Genomic DNA, 19,982 nt, shown 5'->3' on the forward strand with positions numbered 1-19,982 from the left:
TGGTCTAATTTCACATAGCTCTTTAATTGACCCCCAGTGCTAACGGCTTAATAGGACACCAAGACATTATATCCTGCAGATTCTAAATTACAGTTTGAGACTCCCCTCAGGACATGCACAGTACTCCAATTAACACTAATTGGCATTAGGCATGATTATCAAGTGAAAAACATGGTTTTCCTGCAAATGCCTCTTCCTTGCTCCTGCTTTAACTTTTACAAAAAAATTATCATGGATATATGCAAAGATTAGTTAGAACATGTCTGATGTGCTGTTTACATTAGCAGAACACTGGAAACAAATGTCTATAATGGGGAATTGCATACATGTGTGTGTGTGTGTGTGTGTATATACATACATACATGTATACATGCCTATGTGTATATATGTGGGGGTATATATGTACATCTGTACATATATATAAAGTAGTAGAGACAAAAGCAATATTTTTTAATGTTATGAGTAACTTTTCATGGGGGGCTGGGGAAGTACCAAGAATTGAACTCAGGGGCACTCGACCACTGAGCCATGTCCCCATACCTATTCTGTATTTTATTTAGAGACAGGGTCTCACTGAGTTGCTTAGTGCCTCACTTTTGCTGAGGCTGGCTTTGAACTTGTGATCCGCCTGCCTCTGCCTCCCAAGCCTTGGGATTGCAGGCATGTGCCACTGCACCTGGCTAATGCTGTGAATAACTTTTGACGTAAGAAGATGTTCATATGTAAAGTAAAGAAAGTTGAAGAATTATAGGAATGATACCCTATTGCTTTTCTCCATGGCACAGACAAAAAATACTGGAAGCATGTATATATTGGAGAGTAAAGGGTAATTATCTCTGAGTGATGAGAATAGTGCCGATATTTATCTTATTCATTTGCATCTGTAATTTTCCATTTTTTAAAAATGCTTTTCTTTTGCAAAATGAAAGCATCATTTTTCAAAGTCTATCACTGACTCTGTAGAATAAAGGCAATGCAGTGATGTCTTTTGGGAAAACCTTTTAATCCAGCCTTTGTCTACACCAACCCCTGTGTGGGACACTGAGACTCCACATCATCTAATGTCATTTTCAATGGAACTATGAGGGAACACACGTGTGAAAAGTTGAGAGCTGTCAGTGCCAGTTCCCCTGCTCCAGCACAGTCAGCCACGCCAAACCCCCTCCTGGAAGGGGTCACTGATGTGTGTTTTTCTCTTCCAGAGCCAAAGATGTTTGTCTTGCTCTATGTCACAAGTTTTGCCATCTGTGCAAGTGGACAACCTCGGGGCAATCAGGTCAAAGGAGACAGCTACTCCCCAAGATACATCTGCAGCATCCCTGGCTTACCTGGGCCACCAGGGCCCCCTGGAGCCAACGGATCCCCGGGGCCCCACGGTCGCATCGGCCTTCCAGGAAGAGATGGTAGAGACGGCCGGAAAGGAGAGAAAGGTGAAAAGGGCACAGCAGGTAACGGACGGTGAAGCTATGTCACACACTCCACTCCCCTCACCCACTTTACCCCCCACACACACATCTCCTCTGTTGCTTCGTCTCATGGGAATTGCTCCTAAAGTCCCCTCTCTACTTCAACTTCATTAGTCCTAACAATGCACTGAGCTCTTATCATGCTTCAGGTGCTGCCCTCAACTCTTCACCTGCATCCTTGCTTTGTGGTAATGACGACTGTTTCAGGTAGACATTATCACATCGTGCATGTGAGGAAACTGAGCCACACCAAGGCTGAGTGGAACAGGAGAGATGGACAGGCACTGCTCATGGGATGGACTCAGACACCCGATACCTGGACCCACCTGGCTATTCCAGCTCCAGATGATGTCTGGATGCACAGGTCATGGATGGATAGACAGACAGATGGACAGGAGGGGAGATGCACAAACTAAGCAGAGGCAGAAATCAGAGCCAGACACACAGGTGCCATCTTGCTGAGCACTGATGGAGATACCAAAAGGGCTTCTGGATTTTATTTCTCACAGATAAAAAGGCAGTAGCCTTTCATAGCCCATCGCTTTCCCACCTGTCCTGTAGCAGTTAAAGCATAGATTTCTTGTAGCACTTTGCAGCAACACAATTGTCCCCTAGTCCTTCGGTAATTTTCACTTTTTTCCCCCCATCAAATAAGTTGGTCCGGGAAACTTGCCAGACTCTTCAGTCCTTCCAAGTCAACCAAATTGAAATTCTGCAGAGACTCTGTTAACTCCAAAGGATTCAGAATCAATCTTTGAAAATAAGTTTCTGAGTGTAGAAGTCAGGACCAAAAAGAGGAAGGAAAAAGTCAATGGATTTAAGATATATGCCTCTATCTAATCACCGCATCTGATTTACTGGAGTTCTATGAAATAGAACCATAATGTATATTCCAGTTATTGGCTAATAATTCATTTCTGAATTTCCCATGCAAAAAAATACTTGGCAAATCAATACTGTCAAACCTATGAGAGTGGTTCAGTATTAGACAAAAAACTTTAGTAAAGGTTCAACATCAAATAAAGAACTTTGAATGTCAAGGCTCAAGTAGAATTTTTCAAAGGCTTCCATAGGAAATGCATGAATCTAAGTTATCACTGAGCCGAGATTATGAGTTTCCTTGAAATCCTGCAGTAACAACAGGATTGCAGTTTCGTGTTAGTGACCCTTTTGGTGTACTCTGTCTCCGACTAACCATGTAGCAGCTAAACCATTAAGCCCTGGAGCCAGAAGGACTTAGACTCAAATCTTGGCTCCTTCAATGACTTAATACCCTTAGGCAAATAAACTCTTGGAGCCTCAGTTTCCTCATTTGTGAATTGGTAATAGTAACTGTGAAGTTTAGGACAATGAAGCAATAAAAACACTCCACAGAATAACTGCCATGTGGGTCAAACAGAGTAAATGTTAACTGTTATTATTTATTACATTTTGATCTGCAAATATGAGACCAGAGAAACTGTGACTATCCAAAGCCATATAATAAGCTAAAAATGCTTAATCTGTTTCATGAGGTAGTTCTAATGTTATTTCAAATTAAATTAAATGTTCATAATTGCTACAAGTTCAACCTTCTGTGAGGCTAGCTGTCTACCCAAATGCATCAATCCATCTATTCTTCCATGTCCCCATGAGTAATTCACTCAGAAATTTTTTATGTACCTGTTAGTATACAATATTTTTCCAGACAGTATTTCTCAGCCTCTGCATTAATGACATTTGGGGATCAGTGTTTATTTGTGCGGGTGGCTCTCCTGTGCACTGTAGGCCTTTGGGCAGTATCACCTGAATGCCTCTCAACTACAACAACCAGAATATCTGCAGACACCACCAACTGTCCCCTTGGGTAGGAGGTGGATAGTGCAAAATTGCACCTGTTTGAGGACACTGGGAACAAAATCATGAATAATACATTGTCCATGTCCTGAGAAGCAGACATGTGTGTAGGGGAGGCCAATATATGAACACATAATTACACTGTGTCTAAATAATGACCTTTCATTAAGAACTTACTACTCATCTAGAACTCTAAATCTAGTATTTGATGTCCACTATTATAATTTGCAATGATGATAATGAGCAATGAAAAGAATGCTATAAATTAAAAAATTAATATTCAAAAGTAAAGTGACTCTCCCAGCCTGGGATTATTTAAACCCAATATATACATAAGGCTATATAACACTTCCAAAAGGAAAGGCAAGATAGAGAAGCATTCCCCGTAGAAACTATGGGAGCACAGCCTTGGGCTTTGAGGATTAATGTAGCTGAAGCTGGCATAGGGGGTTTCTGCTCCCTGGTTCTCCTTTAATGACACCACAAGTCTCTTCTCATTGGTCACTCTTAGTGAACACTCACCACAGCCACCCCACCAAGTCCAGGTGGAACCAGGGTATTATGTTGTTGTTGTTGTCCAACTTCTCTACCCTAAATTAGAAACACAGAACTGATTATACTAAATCATAAATTATCTGTAAAAAAAGTAGCTGTCTCTCTCTGGTCTATAGCCATAATTACTGTAACATATTCACATTTCATTTAATTTGAATGCAAATCCATAAAAAAATATATTTTCAAATAGCCCTAGAACTAACTCATGAAACAGATTCCTCATTCTAGTTTACTGTATGGGTTTAAGGTATCATTTAGCTTATCTATGACCCATATTTAAAGATTTCAAGATAATAACAGCTAATTTGAGAATGGGACAGGTGATTTTTGTGCCAATGTCACACCCAACCCCTGTCACAATGACTGGAAGATAGTGGATGGTCAACCAATATTGAATGTTTTAGATGGATGTGTGCATACATGCATAAATCCATGGATGATGGATGGATGGATGGATAAAATGGCCCTGAAGAGGAAATCAAGGTAAGTACATTTCATGGAGAAATAAGAAGAAATTGCTTCTGTCCAAGCTTCAGTACCTAAGCATAGACTAACCCTTACTCCATAATTCTCTTTATCTGAGCATATATCTGATTAAATAGGAAGAGGGAGAATGATTCAGCCCTTCTTTCTGCTCTTAGTGTGTAGACCTCCAGCACATGGACAAATTCTTCATGCACAAAAAAAGAATTACTATAATTAGTCCATGAAGGTCATCACCCCAACAGCTCAGCACATTAACTCAATATTATTATGGGACATCCAGGCATGGAGGTGGTGAAGATCTTTTCATGTGCAGCATTGTGAAATGACATCCCAGTCTTTATGATTTGGCCTCATTGAATTTTCAAGAGGATGAGACTTAAGCAATCCAGTCCAAACCTTCACTTCAACTACTAGGAAAATGGAGCCAGAGAGCAAATGCATCTAACTAATCCATGGCTAAAGTGGGTTTTATCCCAGATCTGTTGAGTCGCTATTGACTCCTTTGCTCACTAAGTTTGAAGTAGATTTAGGTCTGCTTTTTTTTTTTTTTTTAACGAATGCAGCATTTGAAATCGAGAGTGATGTACCCAAAATCATAGAAGCAGGGGGATTTGAGTTCATAATGAAATCTTATGGTTAAAATTGTTATTGAGACCAAAATAATTTTTACTAATACATAAAAAAATCAATGATGAAGACAGAAAAAGTTAAGCTTCTGTTGAAGATAAAATAGCAATTTAGAAGTTATTTGAGTCTAAAGTAAATTTAACAATAAAATCATGTTCATGTTCCATCTCTACCAAAAAAAATCAAACATAGAACGATCAGACTATTCTGACCTTATTCAAAGAAATAAATATCAGAGTGCTCTGGATGGGACTAGAGTTTCAACTTAACAAGAAAAACCATCTTCAGCTGGAGGCAGGACTGGATCAGGAAGAACGCTGGTCCTACCCACCAAGTAAAGGTCATGTTCACTGTTTGCATCCTGTGCAGCATAAATTGCCAACAGCCACTTTTCAAAATTATTAAATCACAATAGTTGATATATTAAAGGCAAAGCTTTAATTCTTCTCCAATTTGCATTACCCAGAATGCTTCTTTGTTAACTTTGCCTTAATTTGTTTGAAAAACAAATCAAAATTCACACATTGATGTACGTACAATATCCAAATAAATGATGTCAAAGCACTACCAAGATAAACAAAAAAGGGTTGGGGCTGCAGCTCAGTTGTAGAACACTGCCTAGCATGTGTGGGGTACTGGGTTCAATCCTTAGCACCACATAAAAATAAAACAAACCAATAAATAAAATAAAATTTAAAAAAGATAAAAAGATTTACATTCATAAAAGTTCTTGAGAACAGAATCACAGTTAAAAGTAAAACTATATGTCAACAATATATTTTCTCTGACTACAAAAGTACATTGCAGATATCTGATAATTTGGATATTTTGGAAATTTGGGGAAAATATCATGACATGAGAACTATTTATAAAATGGATTTGGCCATACAATTGTGTTTTAGTCTGCTTTTGCAGTGCACTGATCAAAAGACCTAACAAGAACAACGTAGAAGAGAAAAAGGTTATTTTGGCTCATGGTTTTAGGGATTCACTTCATAGATAGCCAACTTCCTAGCTCTGGGCTTCATGGTGGACAGGCGTGGTGGGGGAAAGCCGCTCAGAACCTGACAGGCAGAAAGCAGAGAGAGATCTGCTGACCAGGACCAAACATGAACCCCAAAGGCATGGCCTCAGTGGCCTGTTAATCCAGTCACACCCAGTAACTATACTTGCCTAGAATTACCGCCCAATTAATCCACCAATGGATTAATCCACTGATTAGTTTAAGCCTTTCATACTCTGATCATTTCACCTCTGAGCCTTCTTGAATTGTCTCACATGTGAGCTTTTTGGGGACACTTCATATCTAAACCATAACAAATTGAATAACATCTTTTTTATAATATTAAGTCTTTACAGCTTTGAAATTAAGTGTATTTTGCTTATTTAAACCATGATCACCATGTCTCTGCACTTAATCTGTAGCTGATCTGTAGATAACAGCAATTTGGACATAGAGAAAATAATCTTGCACGGTAACTTCAAATTTGTTGAAAACTTTTTCATAGTTATTATGTCCTTCCCAGTTAAATGAATGGGCTTCCCTAAGAGAAAACAGCCATATAGGAGCAGAGCCAAACAGAATTAGGATTCTTGAGTAGCACCCTAAAGGGAAGAAGCATTCTGAGGACCGGGCAACATCATCAGGCTATTAAGGCTTGGACTCTAGCCCTGGCCTTGCCACAGAAGCAAGTTTCGTCACAGCTGCAGGCATCAGTTTTCTCTCCACAAAGGAACTAATGCGAGGTGGCGGCAGTCATAGTTTTCTGGTTATTGTATCATATTAACACTACATACCAGCTCATACTCTAGCCACTGCCCCTGGGGGATACTCAGTCTCCAGAGTCAGGCAGGATGCATGCCATTCTGATCACAGCTCTATCACTCATTAGCTCTATCTCTTGAGCAAAATAACTTTTCCATGGCTCAGCTTTCTCATCTGAAATTAAAGTATTAATAATTCTTAGTTCATAGAGTTGTGTGATATTTAAATGAGATAATACAGCAAATAAAACTCTTAATGCTTTTCTTGACACATAATAAACGGTTCATAAACATAAGCAAATTTAACATTCGTTATTTTGTTAAAAAACTAACTGAAATAGAATGGGGCATGAGACTAAATAGATTATAAGAATTATTTGTCCCTATGAGTCTACTCTGGAGAATAATATCATTGTGCTCACTGAACTCTTCAGACAGTGACCAGTACCTGGATTGGAATAATTGAATGACAGGTCATCCATCATCATCAAAATAGTAGTTAATTATTTTAAAATTAGACAGGTCTTAAATGATGTGTAACATACTCAGGAAAACAGACTTGAAATTCTGATGAAAATTTTCTGTTTTCATTTTCAGTGTATCAGTGATTTTTTTTAGAGGATTTTTTTAGTTAGTAATGCTAACTAACTAAAAGGTTGACTGAAAAGACAAAGTTGGTGTGCTGGGACCATGTAGATAATGCTGTTCATGACTCTTTAGAAGAACTATTAATTCAACTATAAACTCTCTTTGAAGGTCTGAGAGGTAAGACGGGACCCCTGGGTCTTGCTGGCGAAAAAGGGGACCAAGGAGAGACTGGGAAGAAAGGACCCATGGGACCAGAGGGAGAGAAAGGAGAAGTAGGTCCAGTTGGGCCTCCTGGACCAAAGGGAGACCGAGGAGACCAAGGGGACCCAGGGCTCCCTGGAGTGTGCAGATGTGGCAGCCTCGTGCTCAAATCCGCCTTTTCTGTTGGCATCACCACCAGCTACCCTGAAGAAAGAATACCTATTATATTTAACAAGGTGCTCTTCAATGAGGGTGAGCACTACAACCCTGCGACAGGAAAGTTCATCTGCGCTTTCCCAGGAATCTACTATTTTTCTTATGATATCACTTTGGCCAATAAGCACCTGGCAATCGGGCTGGTGCACAATGGGCAATTCCGGATAAAGACCTTCGATGCCAACACAGGGAACCATGACGTGGCTTCAGGGTCCACCGTCATCTACCTGCAGCCAGAAGATGAAGTCTGGCTGGAGATCTTCTTCACAGACCAGAATGGCCTCTTCTCAGACCCAGGCTGGGCAGACAGCTTATTCTCTGGATTTCTCCTGTACGTTGACACGGATTACCTGGATTCCATATCAGAAGATGACGAACTGTGACCCCGACTGCAGACCTGAAAGTTTCCAGGTCACCACGGCTGATGCTTCAATCTCATCTGGGTTACTGGAAGGTGGAAGGAGCAGGAAAGAGTTCCAAAGAACTCCTACTCAGATTCCAGAGCATCTGCAGACAGTTCTGGAGGAATTTATCAAAACAAGATAAACCACCACGCAGCTAAAACCACACCAACATGAGCTGTCCACAATAACTCCAGATATGGATTCTCTTGAAAGTCATGTCTATGGGGCTGGGGATATAGCTCAGTTGGTAGAGTGCTTGCCTTGCATGCACAAGGCCCTGGGTTCAGTCCCCAGCATCACCAAAAAAAAAAAAAAAAAGTAATGTTCATAAATATTTAAACAAATTAAAGACAATATTGACAAAACTTTTATTAAATGTCCATTGTGATAAAGTCAGCTGGATGATATTGTCCCATTAAATATTCATAAAATTACAGTTTTGTCTGTTATTTAAGAGAAACATAACATCCCAGACAGGGTGTGAGAGTTCTCAAAAGCTATAATAGGTCATACAACAAAGGTAAGAGACGCTGAGCATTTTCAAGCAAACTAAAGTGATAAATTTCTTTTGTTTTATTGTTTAGTTCTTTGTGTTGGTGTACATTCACACAACAGCTCCTTGGTGAGCCCCTGTGTGTGGACCAGACACCATGGCGCCAAGTCAGGTGGAATACAGCCTGACCTTCATAGAGGCTAGATAGAGTGCAGGGAGCACACTTGTCACAACTCTGTTTTGGGCACTGTGGAAAATAGATGGGTTCAATGCTAGAGCTACACAAGACTGCTTTTCCCAGGATTGGGGACCAGAGGAGATTTTACATGTGGGAAGAGAGTGGGCATACCAAGGTGTATTTAAGTGGGTGAAATGGATGCAGAGAAAATGAGGAAGTCAGCACCACTTACTCCCTGTTCCCTCAAAACATGGTATTTTCAACTGGGAAGGAGTGAAAATCCTAGAGAGGGAATAGAGGCCTGGGAGGGGTAATGGAAATGAAGATGGAAATGGAGAGAAACAGCCAGTAGGTCATTCTCCCAAACCTTTCAACATGATGGTCTCCTAAATCAAACTTCTAACCTGATAGCATTCTCACAAATAAGGCCACTGCTTTATATCACTCTAGCACGTGATTTCTTGTGGATTTCCTAAATCCTGAATTCCAAGGAGGCAAAGCATGTGTCCACTGATCCATGAGTGCTAGCTGATCCACAAGTGAGCCAATCAGAGAATGAACAGGAGGAGGCAGGAGAGAGATCAAACAGATAAATAGCTGTCTCCTCCAAGCCCCCAGGTCCCACTTCTTATTGCCCTTTGAACTGCAATCTGTCAGTTAGTCTGTGGCTCTGTCTCATCTCCCACTCCCTTGGTTTATAGTAATCATATTCCCTTAGGCTTTTCTTTCAGTATCTTCTAATGCTCCTTCTATTTATTCCCCTCTTTGCTTGTTAATTTAATAAGTTTTTTAGTGCCTACAAATGTGTGAATCATGTCACCTCCTTTGTGAAGACAGAGGAACACCAAGATGAAAATGGCACAGCCCCTGCCATCAAATTTCTAAGGATACAGCAATGTATACATAAACTTACCTACAATTCTGGAAAAGAACAAACTAAAATATGCTAAGTGTCGGGCTCGGGGTAGAGACAAATTGCTGTAAAAGAGGACCAAATGTTTGCTTCCAAACTGTGAGGTGATAGAGAAGGCCAAGGAAATCTCTGCCCACTGGGCCTTAGGTGATGACAGGACTTGGAGTGACCCAAGTGAGAGGAAGGACACACAGGCAGGAATAGCAATGCAGACAAAGCAGCAAGTGAGAGCAGAGACCCAGGACAGATATTGATGGACCATATTTGTAAGAGCCCCAAAGGCCAGCCTGAGGGGTGGGGACTTCATGAGAGGGTGAAGGTCTGCATGCTCCAGAACTGAGAGCTGCCATTATCAGTGGTGAAACTTGTAATGACTGATGGGTTGTATCTGGGCGCAATGCTTGACTCTCCTGTTTTTCAGACCTCCCTTGCCTCCATACTCTGTCCCCTTGTTGCTCTCCTGAGTCAGGCAATGGGCCCAGTTGTTCAAGAGCAATAAGGGTTAGACCAAGAAGAGAGAGCCAAAGTGGTGTGAGATGATCATCTGCCTACGCATTACAGCTAAAGCCAGATTCCCGGATATAGAGCACAAACAACCGAATCTATCTAATCTTAGAAATAGAAAATTTAGGCCATTTCAGGACAACAGAATTTTCTGGAGAAAGTGGAAATGGAGATGTCATGCAGACAGTCATGACCCGCAAGATTGTTGTGTAAATTTTTTTCTGAGCATGATCTATAAATGCATTTATTTTTGGACATTGTTTACTTATCTTGTAAATGCTTTTCATTTCAAAGCCTATTTTGAGTAGCATTTTAAACAAAGTTTCTCTTATTCGTCTTAGGCCCTGAGATAAACTTTATCTTGAGATATCTGGTGGGGTGGTGATGGGGATCAGAGAGCTGACATGGGAAAGGAAAGCCAGTTTTGGTATTGAAAGAATAAAATCTTAAGCAAATAAATGCCAGTGTCTTTTGTTTCTTAAAAAAAAAAAAAAACAAGCAGGTACAATTTTTCCACATTTGTGGATATTTGTGTAAGGAAAATGGAAGCGTGATTTTTTTTTTAAGAAAAATCTAAGTTTCATTCCAATCATTCTTTGTAAGGGCTAACTTGTATTGAATATTAATAAGGCATTATGAATTGAATACATACTATCTTGTTCTAGAAAGACTTACAGCATCTTAGAAAAGTAAAATACAGACAGAAAACATTCAGGATAAAAGAAAAGAGCAAAACAAATGAAAAGGCAGAGGGGCAAGGTGAAGACCACAGTGTGAGTCAAAAACGTGCAGGTACCTGGGCACCAGGTTCCTAGCTCACATTCTGCACAAGGATGTACCCAGGTCACTCATCACTGCGAATAATGTTGCTTATGGTGAAAGATAGATGTCATGAACTCTGAATATACCTTTTCTGTAACACTCTGGGAAAAAAGATGATGAACATAAATAAATTTTAGATATTAGCTATTTTTTGTCCTATAATGTCCCCTCTCTCCTTCTGTAGCTCCACTTTGCTTAAATGGCATCACTATCCAAGGCCACAAGCCTAAATGCATTCTAGATGTCTTCTTTTCCCTCCCCACTGAATTTTGTTCAGCACCAAATTCTTGCGGTTCTAGACCCTAAATGTATACTTCTGAGTCACTGAAACTTTCATTCTGGATGCCAAGTCTCATCCATATGTTCATCATCGCTTCCCTTGGTTATTAGAAACCTTTGCAACCAACCCCTTACCTCCAGCCACAACCCTCCAACTTATCCCCCACGCCTAGTTTAATATATTCTTCTAAAATGGAAATACAGTCACGTCACTCCACAGCATAAAAACCAGCAATGGTCCTCCCAAACTCTAAATATAAAATGTGTCTTACACTTCTGGGTGTTTCTAGCAGGCACGCATTCCATATTCTTTTCCTGCCATCTATACCCAACTTCCTTCTGAAGGAATATCCTCCTTCATATGCTTAGTCTATGAGCTTCTTGGCCTGATCAATCGAAGAATAGCATTCCCTCACCAAAATAATTGGTCCAGGTGACTCAATGAAAGCCAGTGGGACTTTGCTGGAACTTCTTTGGAGAGAATCTCTTTTTTCCATTGGACTTCAGCTTCTGAACCTCCAGCTGGCATCTTACATCACAAAGCTAATAACACCTGAGAATGAATTCATCCACAAATGAAGATGGAGATAAAAGAGAAAAAGTGAGTCTTGGAGTTACTGTTTCAACCTTGAACTAGATATGCCTATGGTGGTATTTTTCTTTGTACTTTTTCATAATGATAACTTCTAAATGCCATTTTAACTTAAATCTTCTGTGTAAAATTGGTCATTTGCAAAAGATGTAATCCTACCTACTACTAATAATAGTGCCTTTGGGGATCTAGCCTATGCTTATTTTCATGGTAAGCAGAAGTCACCCACATATAATATATAGTCTAAGAAAATGCAGACGACTGCAGTTCAAGAGTGGCTGGCCAGGGCATACCTCAGAACATTTACACACTATGTTTCCTTTGCTCGTAGGCCACTGCTGTTCTTATCCGCTTAGCTAGTTTATCTTTCAAGGTCCAGCTCAAAAATTACTTCCTTTCCTCTACTCATTCCCTTCCCTATGCAGGAGGGGACCAATAGGTAACCTCCCGTGTCTCCTCTACCATCTGAGAAGTGGCATCTAGTCACAGTAGCACCTGTTACATGCCTTACCAAGCACCTGTTATATGCATGACCTCACTTGGACCTTGCTATGGTCTGCACATTTCTGTCTCCTCCAAATCCATATGTTGGAATTTAATCACTTAGTGTGATAGTAACAAGAAATGGGATTTGGGAAGATGATTAGATCAAGAGGGTTCTGCCTTCATGAATGGGATTAGTGACCTTATAGGCGAGGCCCCAGAACACTGCCCTGTCCCTGCCAACTCAGGAGAATAGAGTGATAAGAAGACCACCATTTGTACACCAGGATGTGGGCCCACCTTCAGACCCTGAATCTGCCAGCAATTTGATCTTGGACTTCACAGCCTCCATAATTGAAAGAAAGAAATTTCTGTTGTTCATATCTGCACAGTTTTTAGTATTTTGTTACAGCCGCCCAAATGGACAGAAAATCCTCACAGTGATTATTCTACCCGTTTTACAGATGGAGAAACAGAGGGAGAGAGAAGTGAGGAAATGTGTGAAATCAATAGTGTTGCGGTAGGCCCAAGCCATCTGGCACTAGAGCCCATGCTCTTACCCACTGTGCTGGGCCTGTACCCTTCTCACATTGCTCAGGCCTGTTTACATTTGTCTATCTGGTGCAGATTTTTTCCTATTCATCTTTATGTCCAAGGACTCTACATGGTAACTGCCATAGAATGTGCTCAATGAAAGTGTGATGAGTTAATGGATGACCAGTCCTTTCAGCCACAACTTTCACGTGTGCATAGAGAATGGGACATAGAGAGGAGGGGGAATCCCAGGAAAAGCCCAGTAACATCCTGTGCTTTAACCCACATTCTTTAGATTATAGCTGCCAGAATCTGACTCACACCAACTCAAGAAAAGGGAAGTGAAATAACAGACAATTCTGGAGGCAGATCTGGGTACTTGATCCATGGTGCCATGATTTCATCTTTCCCTGCATCAAAAGTCAGCTCCCCTCAGGGTTGGCTTCAGTTTTGGCAGGTTCTAGCCTGTGGCAAAGATGGCCACCACCAGCTCCAGGTTTGCATTCTGCAGTCTCAGCAAGAAAAAGAAAAGTCCTTTTCCCAATAGCTCACAAAAGACCCCGTCTGACAGCCTTCTGGCTCTTATGGGTCCTGTTGAATCATGAATCAGTGCCTGGCCAAGGGGATGTGCTGGGCCCATTGGCCCGGGCTGCATGGCACCTCCCTGGACTAGAAACAGTATCTCTTCTATCAGAGTCCCATGGAGTCAAGTGGGGAAGAGAATATATCCCAAAAGAAAATAAAGGGGCCAGTCCTAGAAAAAAAGAAGCACTGTTTAATTGGCAGTCAAAAGCACAAACAACACCTCCCTAAAGTGTTTCCATTTAAAATCAAAACCACATTTATTTTATCTGCATGATGCAAAGTAAATGTGTTGATAGAATCACTTTTCTCTGAGATAACCTAATTTTTTGACAATACTTGGTCACAACTAAGTATTTCTCACTATATTAGCCTGTCATCTGTGATGATCTTATCCCACTGGCTGTCATTTCACCAACAGACACTTTTAATGAAAGAATATATTATTCTCAACTGAAACACTTCTCCTTTCCCTAAGACCCCCTGACTTTTGCATCAGAACTCCAGAAGGTGCAACAATATATGCAATTGTCTTTGATAATTATAAAAAGGGAGCATGCTTTGAGATAAGTCTCTTTATGGAATCAAAAAAAAAAAAAGGCCAGTAAATCCAATTCATTCCTCAGACAACATAACAAGAGCTCCAAAAAGCCACTCTAAGTCACAAACTACATTGCTGTCCAGCCTTCTTTCTTGTTTTGTTGAGAAATCACAAATCAGTGTCTAATGACACAGTGGCTCCGATTTACCATGTGCCTCCTTCGTAAATGGTGCCATGCTGGATCCTCATAGCATGTACCTCATTTTATTCTCAGAAAGAGCACATGTTAACTTTTTTACATATTTTGTTGGTGCATTATAGTTGTACATAATGGTGGGATCTATTGTTGTATGTTTGTACTCACAATATAGCAACGTAATTTGGCCAATATCATTCCCCAGTATTGCCCCTTTCTGTCCTTCCTTCCTCCTGCTGGTCCCTTTGAGTACAATCCTTTCATTCGATTCTCCATCTGAAATCCTTTTGAGTGAGACCTACGGTTTCCTGCCTGGTCCCTGAGTAGTGCATTCTCATGGCAACCGAACCCAAGAGACCTGGAGTAGGTGGCCTCAAGAGACTGACTCCCTCTGTTTTCATGCTTAAGAAATACCCCAGCACTGGGGTCCCCAACATTTCCATACCAAGGCCCCTCATTTTATAGGGCAGGGATTAGGGAGAGGGAGGAATGAAAGGACTGTATTCAGAGGTACAGGCTGGGTTAAAAGAACCAAGAAGGGATGTCAAGGTATCAAAGCATTGGCAACAGCAGGGACCCATCACCATCCCAAAGCCTGGAGGGACAAGGAGGCACTGTTGGCGGCTGAGTGTGGTAGAGCCTGAGACTTGGGACAGGGACCATCCTACAGAAGCTGTGCCTGGAGAGGAGCCCCTGCCAGGACCACATTCAAGGAAGGAGGGAGCCAGGGCAACAAGTCCCCTGGCCATGCTCCCCTGCACCCTCTGTCTCCTACTTGTATCCCGCCCTGGTCAAATCCATCAACGCAGGAGTCGTGCAGTCTGGGTGACGCAGTGCAGAGATGGGGTGCCAGGGCAAAGAACAGAACAGAGAAAATAGATGGGAGCCACAGGAGTAGGAGGAAGTGAATGGAAATCAACTCTACAGAGCCCAGGCCTTTAGAGGCCTTCCTACTCTAAAGTCTAAAATCCCATGCAGCTGGCACAACAGAACGGGCAACCTGTCTTGAGAAGCGCAGAAGGGACACCTTTCCGAATTGCTTAAGGCTGCCTGTAACTAATGCAGAAGGAGCCGTCAGGTCTCAGAAGTGGTCCAGCTCCACTTACAAGAAAATTGCGTGGTGGTGTGGGGCCAAGGCCTTGCAGTCATGAACAGAGAGTTTTGCCAGAGCATCCCCCCTGGAAACCCCCCTCCTGAACTTGAAACAGCATCAGCAACCAGTGGAGCATTCGGGGGTTCAAATTTCTAGGCAAATAGCTTTTCCCGTTCATCATGAATTAAATTATCTTCTTACCCTTTCAGAGATTAGACATGAGAATACTGAGATTCAGAGCAGTTGGGCGGTTTCCCCATTTTCAAACTTTAGTAAATGTGGGTTCTAACTCCTGCCCACCTGCCTCCAATGTCATGCCCCGCCATGAGCCTGGACCCCAGGACTCCCCACCCAAGATGCTGCCTTAAGGCAGCTTCACCAGGAGATCATGCACTAGGTGGGGAGTCACTCCACCCTGGATCCTCTCCTTTGCCCCAGGAGGCTTTGATTTTCTCTGCTTCAACAGGAGCCAAGGAGGTCACCATGAGGCTCGTTCTTTCATTATGGAAATAGTGTGACTGACCACACAGCTCTGCAAACTCTACAGAGCCCAAAATCTATCTGCCCCTGTGGTTCTGGGCAAAGAATAAAGACTGATCCCAGGGGTCCACTCCAGATCCTCTGTGTCACAGAGAACCTGGGCAAAATGTTAGCATAATCCCTATATCACTTTGCTCAGAAAAATCCAGGTGAGCTGGATTGTTCACGGGGTGGTGTCCTTTTGCCACCTCTTCTCAGGATGAATCCTAACAGAACCACCTCTCCACAGGCCTCCTATGTCCCCAATGTGGCTTTTCAATCAAACCCAAGATATGACAAAAGTGTTGGGTAACTAAAGAATCCTTCAAAAATGAAAATTTACGAAACTTGAATGCCATGCTGTAGCTTTCGAGAGACACGCGGAAACGTGTGACTCTCAACCACAGCCACACTTTGGGCCAGGTCCCTCTTCATTGTGAAGGACTGCCTGTCCACCAGAGGACACATAGCAGCATCCCTGGCCTCTATCCATTAGGTGACAGCAGCACCTGTCCTCCATAATGACAACCAGCAGTGTCTCCAGACAGTGCCAAATGTTCCCAGGGGGAAAACTGTCCTCGGTTGAGAACCATGTCTCTGCAACCCTGGCATGGTGACACAGTCCCCCAATCTGTGTATTTACTAATAATCATTTTCTAACTTTTATAGACATGACCACTTGGTTGGTCATTTGTTTAGGTAAGATACATAGTTGTTCCCTGTGAGACCCCCAAGTTGACCCACACACCATCCTAAAGGTGTCCAAGAGGCAACAGAACCTCTGACCTCATTGCACGTCCTTCTTATGACAGCTAAAATATTTCTTTTTTTTTTTGTCTAAGATACAAAAATCACAAACCTCCTATTTCTAAGAATTTACTCCAAAAATCTAACTAAAAATGTTTGCAAATATTTGATTACAGAGTCTTGAAGGAAAGCTTACAATATGGAAAACTATAGCCTAATTGCCTAATAATAGACTATGTGTCAAATGAATTGTGTACCTTTCTCCAATGGGATCTAGTAGCTGAAACTGAGGGTGAAAATGTACTAGCACCACCGATGATCATGAAATATTAATGGAACAAACTAGATTACTAAAGAATATTTTCCATAATTATACCATTTTTAAAGTGTTTGTACATGTGCTTCGAAAAGAGGTCTCAATAAAAATAAGTAATTAAAAGATATTCTTAAATTTCTACCTTTTTTTTTAAAGAGAGAGAGAGAAAGAGAGATAATTTTTTAATATTTATTTTTTAGTTTTCAGCGGACACAACATCTTTCTTTGTATGTGGTGCTGAGGATCAAACCCGGGCCACACGCATACCAGGCGAGCACGCCACCGCTTGAGCCACATCCCCAGCCCCAAATTTCTACCCTTTTGATCTTTCTTTTCAATCTTTATAATAAACATATTTGGGTTATTTTACATAATACTGTTTTACATAGACTCTTGGATCATCAGAGTAGTTGTAAACTATTTTACTTCCAAAGGATTGCAGAGAAAAAGTCTTAAGGGGAGAGACAAAAACAAACCCCCTAAAGCTGCAGGTTGAAGTGTGAAATGACATTGTCCTTAAAGTTTCTGGTGGTTTACCCAGACTTCTACTCCAGGGGATCCTTCAAATAAGAATAAGACAAAATAATGCTAGTTTGTGTATTTTTTAAATTATTCCCTCCTAACTTGAACAGGGAAGGAAGTGAGTCTTGAATTGACATCATTTTATTGAGTTTTTAATAGTCCGGAACTATAAACCCAATGGGCTAGTTACGGCATGAAGTCATTCAGAACCCGTGCATGTGTCAGATGGCAGAGGCGTTTATGAGCAGCAACATGAAGATTGGATCCGTGGCCTTTCTCCAGTGCCATCAAGGAGGTGGCAGAACGCACTGAACCAGAGACTGGCCTGATTCAGTCAGCATTCCAAGGAATGACAGAGAGCACTGGGAGCAGAAAGCCATAAGCTCCGAGGGGTTGCATGGACGCTCTTACGTGACTAAAGTGCTCTTTTACTAGAGTATTTGTGAGATGCTGCCTTGGCTAAAATAAAGAGAAGAAAAGTCAAAGTCTCTGCGATGTATCCCTACCGCAGCTTCAGAGAACAAATCTGGCACTGCTGTGCACCCTTATTGTTGATGGAACTACTCAGGAACAATGAGGAGAGTTGCAAAGATTGTCAACAGCAAACATCCAGGTCTTACCATATTCAGAACTAAAAGTGAACACGCCACCCGAGGCATCCCAGTGGATCAGACTATTGGCAAATAATAATCAGATGCTTGGTATATAAGATGCTCAAGACCTTACATACATATGCATTCATATAATAAGATACACAAACAAAAAGTGGTGACCTATCTTACCCCCATTTAGAGTTGCCAGATACAATTCAGGAAATTCAAGTTTAAATTTCAGATTATGCAACAAATAATTGTTCTGTATAAGTATGTCTCTGTATAAGTATTTAACTGGATAGTCAGTATTCTTATTTGCTCAATCTGGCACCTTTACCCTCCTAGAACTAACTGCCTTCAAAGACATCATGCAGATTCTAGTCAACTTCAGGAGGACTGGGCATACAATTTCTCATATAATAACTTTTCATATGAGAAGAGATTCTTAACTTCCTAAAGTAGCTATAAATGGCCAAAATTAGCTAGATCAGAAAGATGTCGGAGAAGCTGATGAGTAGAAAGATAGAAGTTGTGAGCTGTAGTCTCAGAAACCAGCCTTGTGTGCCAGGCGCAGTAGCACACACCTGTAATCTCAGCAGCTCAGGAGGCTGAGGCAGGAAGATAACAAGTTCAAAACCAGACTGAGCAACTTATCAAGGCCCTAAGCAACTCAGTGAGACCCTGTCTCTAAATAAAATGCAAAAACATGAATAGGATATAGCTCAGTGATTCAGCACCCCTGGGTTCAATCCTTAGCACCAAAAAAGAACTTTAAAGAAATCAGTCCTGAGTGACTTTTAGTACCTAAGTCCTATAAGCCTCCATTTCCACATTAGAAGGGGTGGACAGTATGTGGTTGCCTTCACATTCTGCTCTTGGCACACATTGCTTAATCGATCAAGCATTCCTTCCCGCTGTGTCCAGGGCAGCCTCAGAATGCCCAGCAAAGCCTCCAGGTGACCACCATCCATCAATAAGTTTCCACCCTGGAGATGCAATCAGTTTGCCTTCCCTGAATTAAATGAGCCTTTGGTTTCCTTTCCAGCTCTGATGAAAGTTTAAAGCTAATTCAACTCTAAAAGGCCAGGTCATACCTAGTTTCACATCCTCAATTAAAAGCAAAGCTTGGCAACTCTTCTCTGAAATAGTCTTTTTACAAAAGCAGGAATAATGGATGCTGGAGTCCTGTTTGACCAGGCCCTCTCGGAGTTGGATGGCTCCTGCGGCCCCCAAGGATCTCCGTGGAGGACTGGGGAGATCCTGACTCTGGCCCACAGCAGTGAATTTGATCCCACTCTGCTCCAAAGCTCTGCTTCTTCCTGAAAGCCTGGGCTCCTCGTACCACCAGCTGGTGTCCTTGCCCTCTTTTCCACTCTCATGGATTCTGCTCTCTCATAATTTCAACCTGGCCTCTCATAGCCAAGCTCCAGCTTTTTGTTTGATTGTTTTGTTTTAATTGTTTTTATGTTTTGTTTTGTTTTTGCTTAGCTCCAATTGCTCGATCCCTGCCTGGGTCTTTCTTCACTTCCTAGTTCACCCTAGTCCTAGAGTGAGGCTCTCGTGGCTTAGTTGTTGGGCCTTATTGGCCAAGGGGCCAGCCTGAGATTAGCCACCAGCTAGATCAGAACCCTCCTTTGCCCAGTCAGCTAGGAGGACGCCTTGGATACAACCCAGTACCTGTTCAAAACCCATCAGCAAGACATGTTGGCTAGTCTTCTTGTTGTTTTGATTTGTCTTGTTCTTTTTTCCAAACGGTGTCATTGAGCAGGCACCAGGATGTGCAGCTCAGAGTCCTTCCAAGAACAGATGTGAAACCTTTTGTGTGAAGTGATTGTTTTAGCTGGTCTCTCCCCAAAGCAGAGCCTGAGGCGAGGAGCAAAGTGTAAGTAGTTTATTGGGGAAGCAAAGGAAGCATCAAAAGTGTAGGTATTG

At 41.7% G+C, this 19,982-nt stretch overlaps 1 protein-coding gene across 3 annotated transcripts in view; it reads left to right on the top strand.

Moving 5' to 3' along the window:
• C1qtnf7 (C1q and TNF related 7) overlaps nt 1-8,537 on the top strand; it is a 97,762-nt gene extending 89,225 nt beyond the window's left edge. For all 3 annotated transcript variants that reach the window (XM_071614782.1, XM_071614783.1, XM_027945508.2), the window contains exons 2-3: nt 1,203-1,448; nt 7,491-8,537. In XM_071614782.1, the coding sequence (XP_071470883.1) occupies nt 1,203-1,448; nt 7,491-8,122 (878 nt within the window). In that variant the 3' untranslated portion in view covers nt 8,123-8,537. The remainder of the gene's footprint in view (nt 1-1,202; nt 1,449-7,490) is intronic.
• Nucleotides 8,538-19,982: the final 11,445 nt, after the last annotated feature.

This window comes from Marmota flaviventris, chromosome 7, assembly GCF_047511675.1.
Source record: "Marmota flaviventris isolate mMarFla1 chromosome 7, mMarFla1.hap1, whole genome shotgun sequence".
In the NCBI taxonomy this organism is placed as follows: domain Eukaryota; kingdom Metazoa; phylum Chordata; class Mammalia; order Rodentia; family Sciuridae; genus Marmota; species Marmota flaviventris.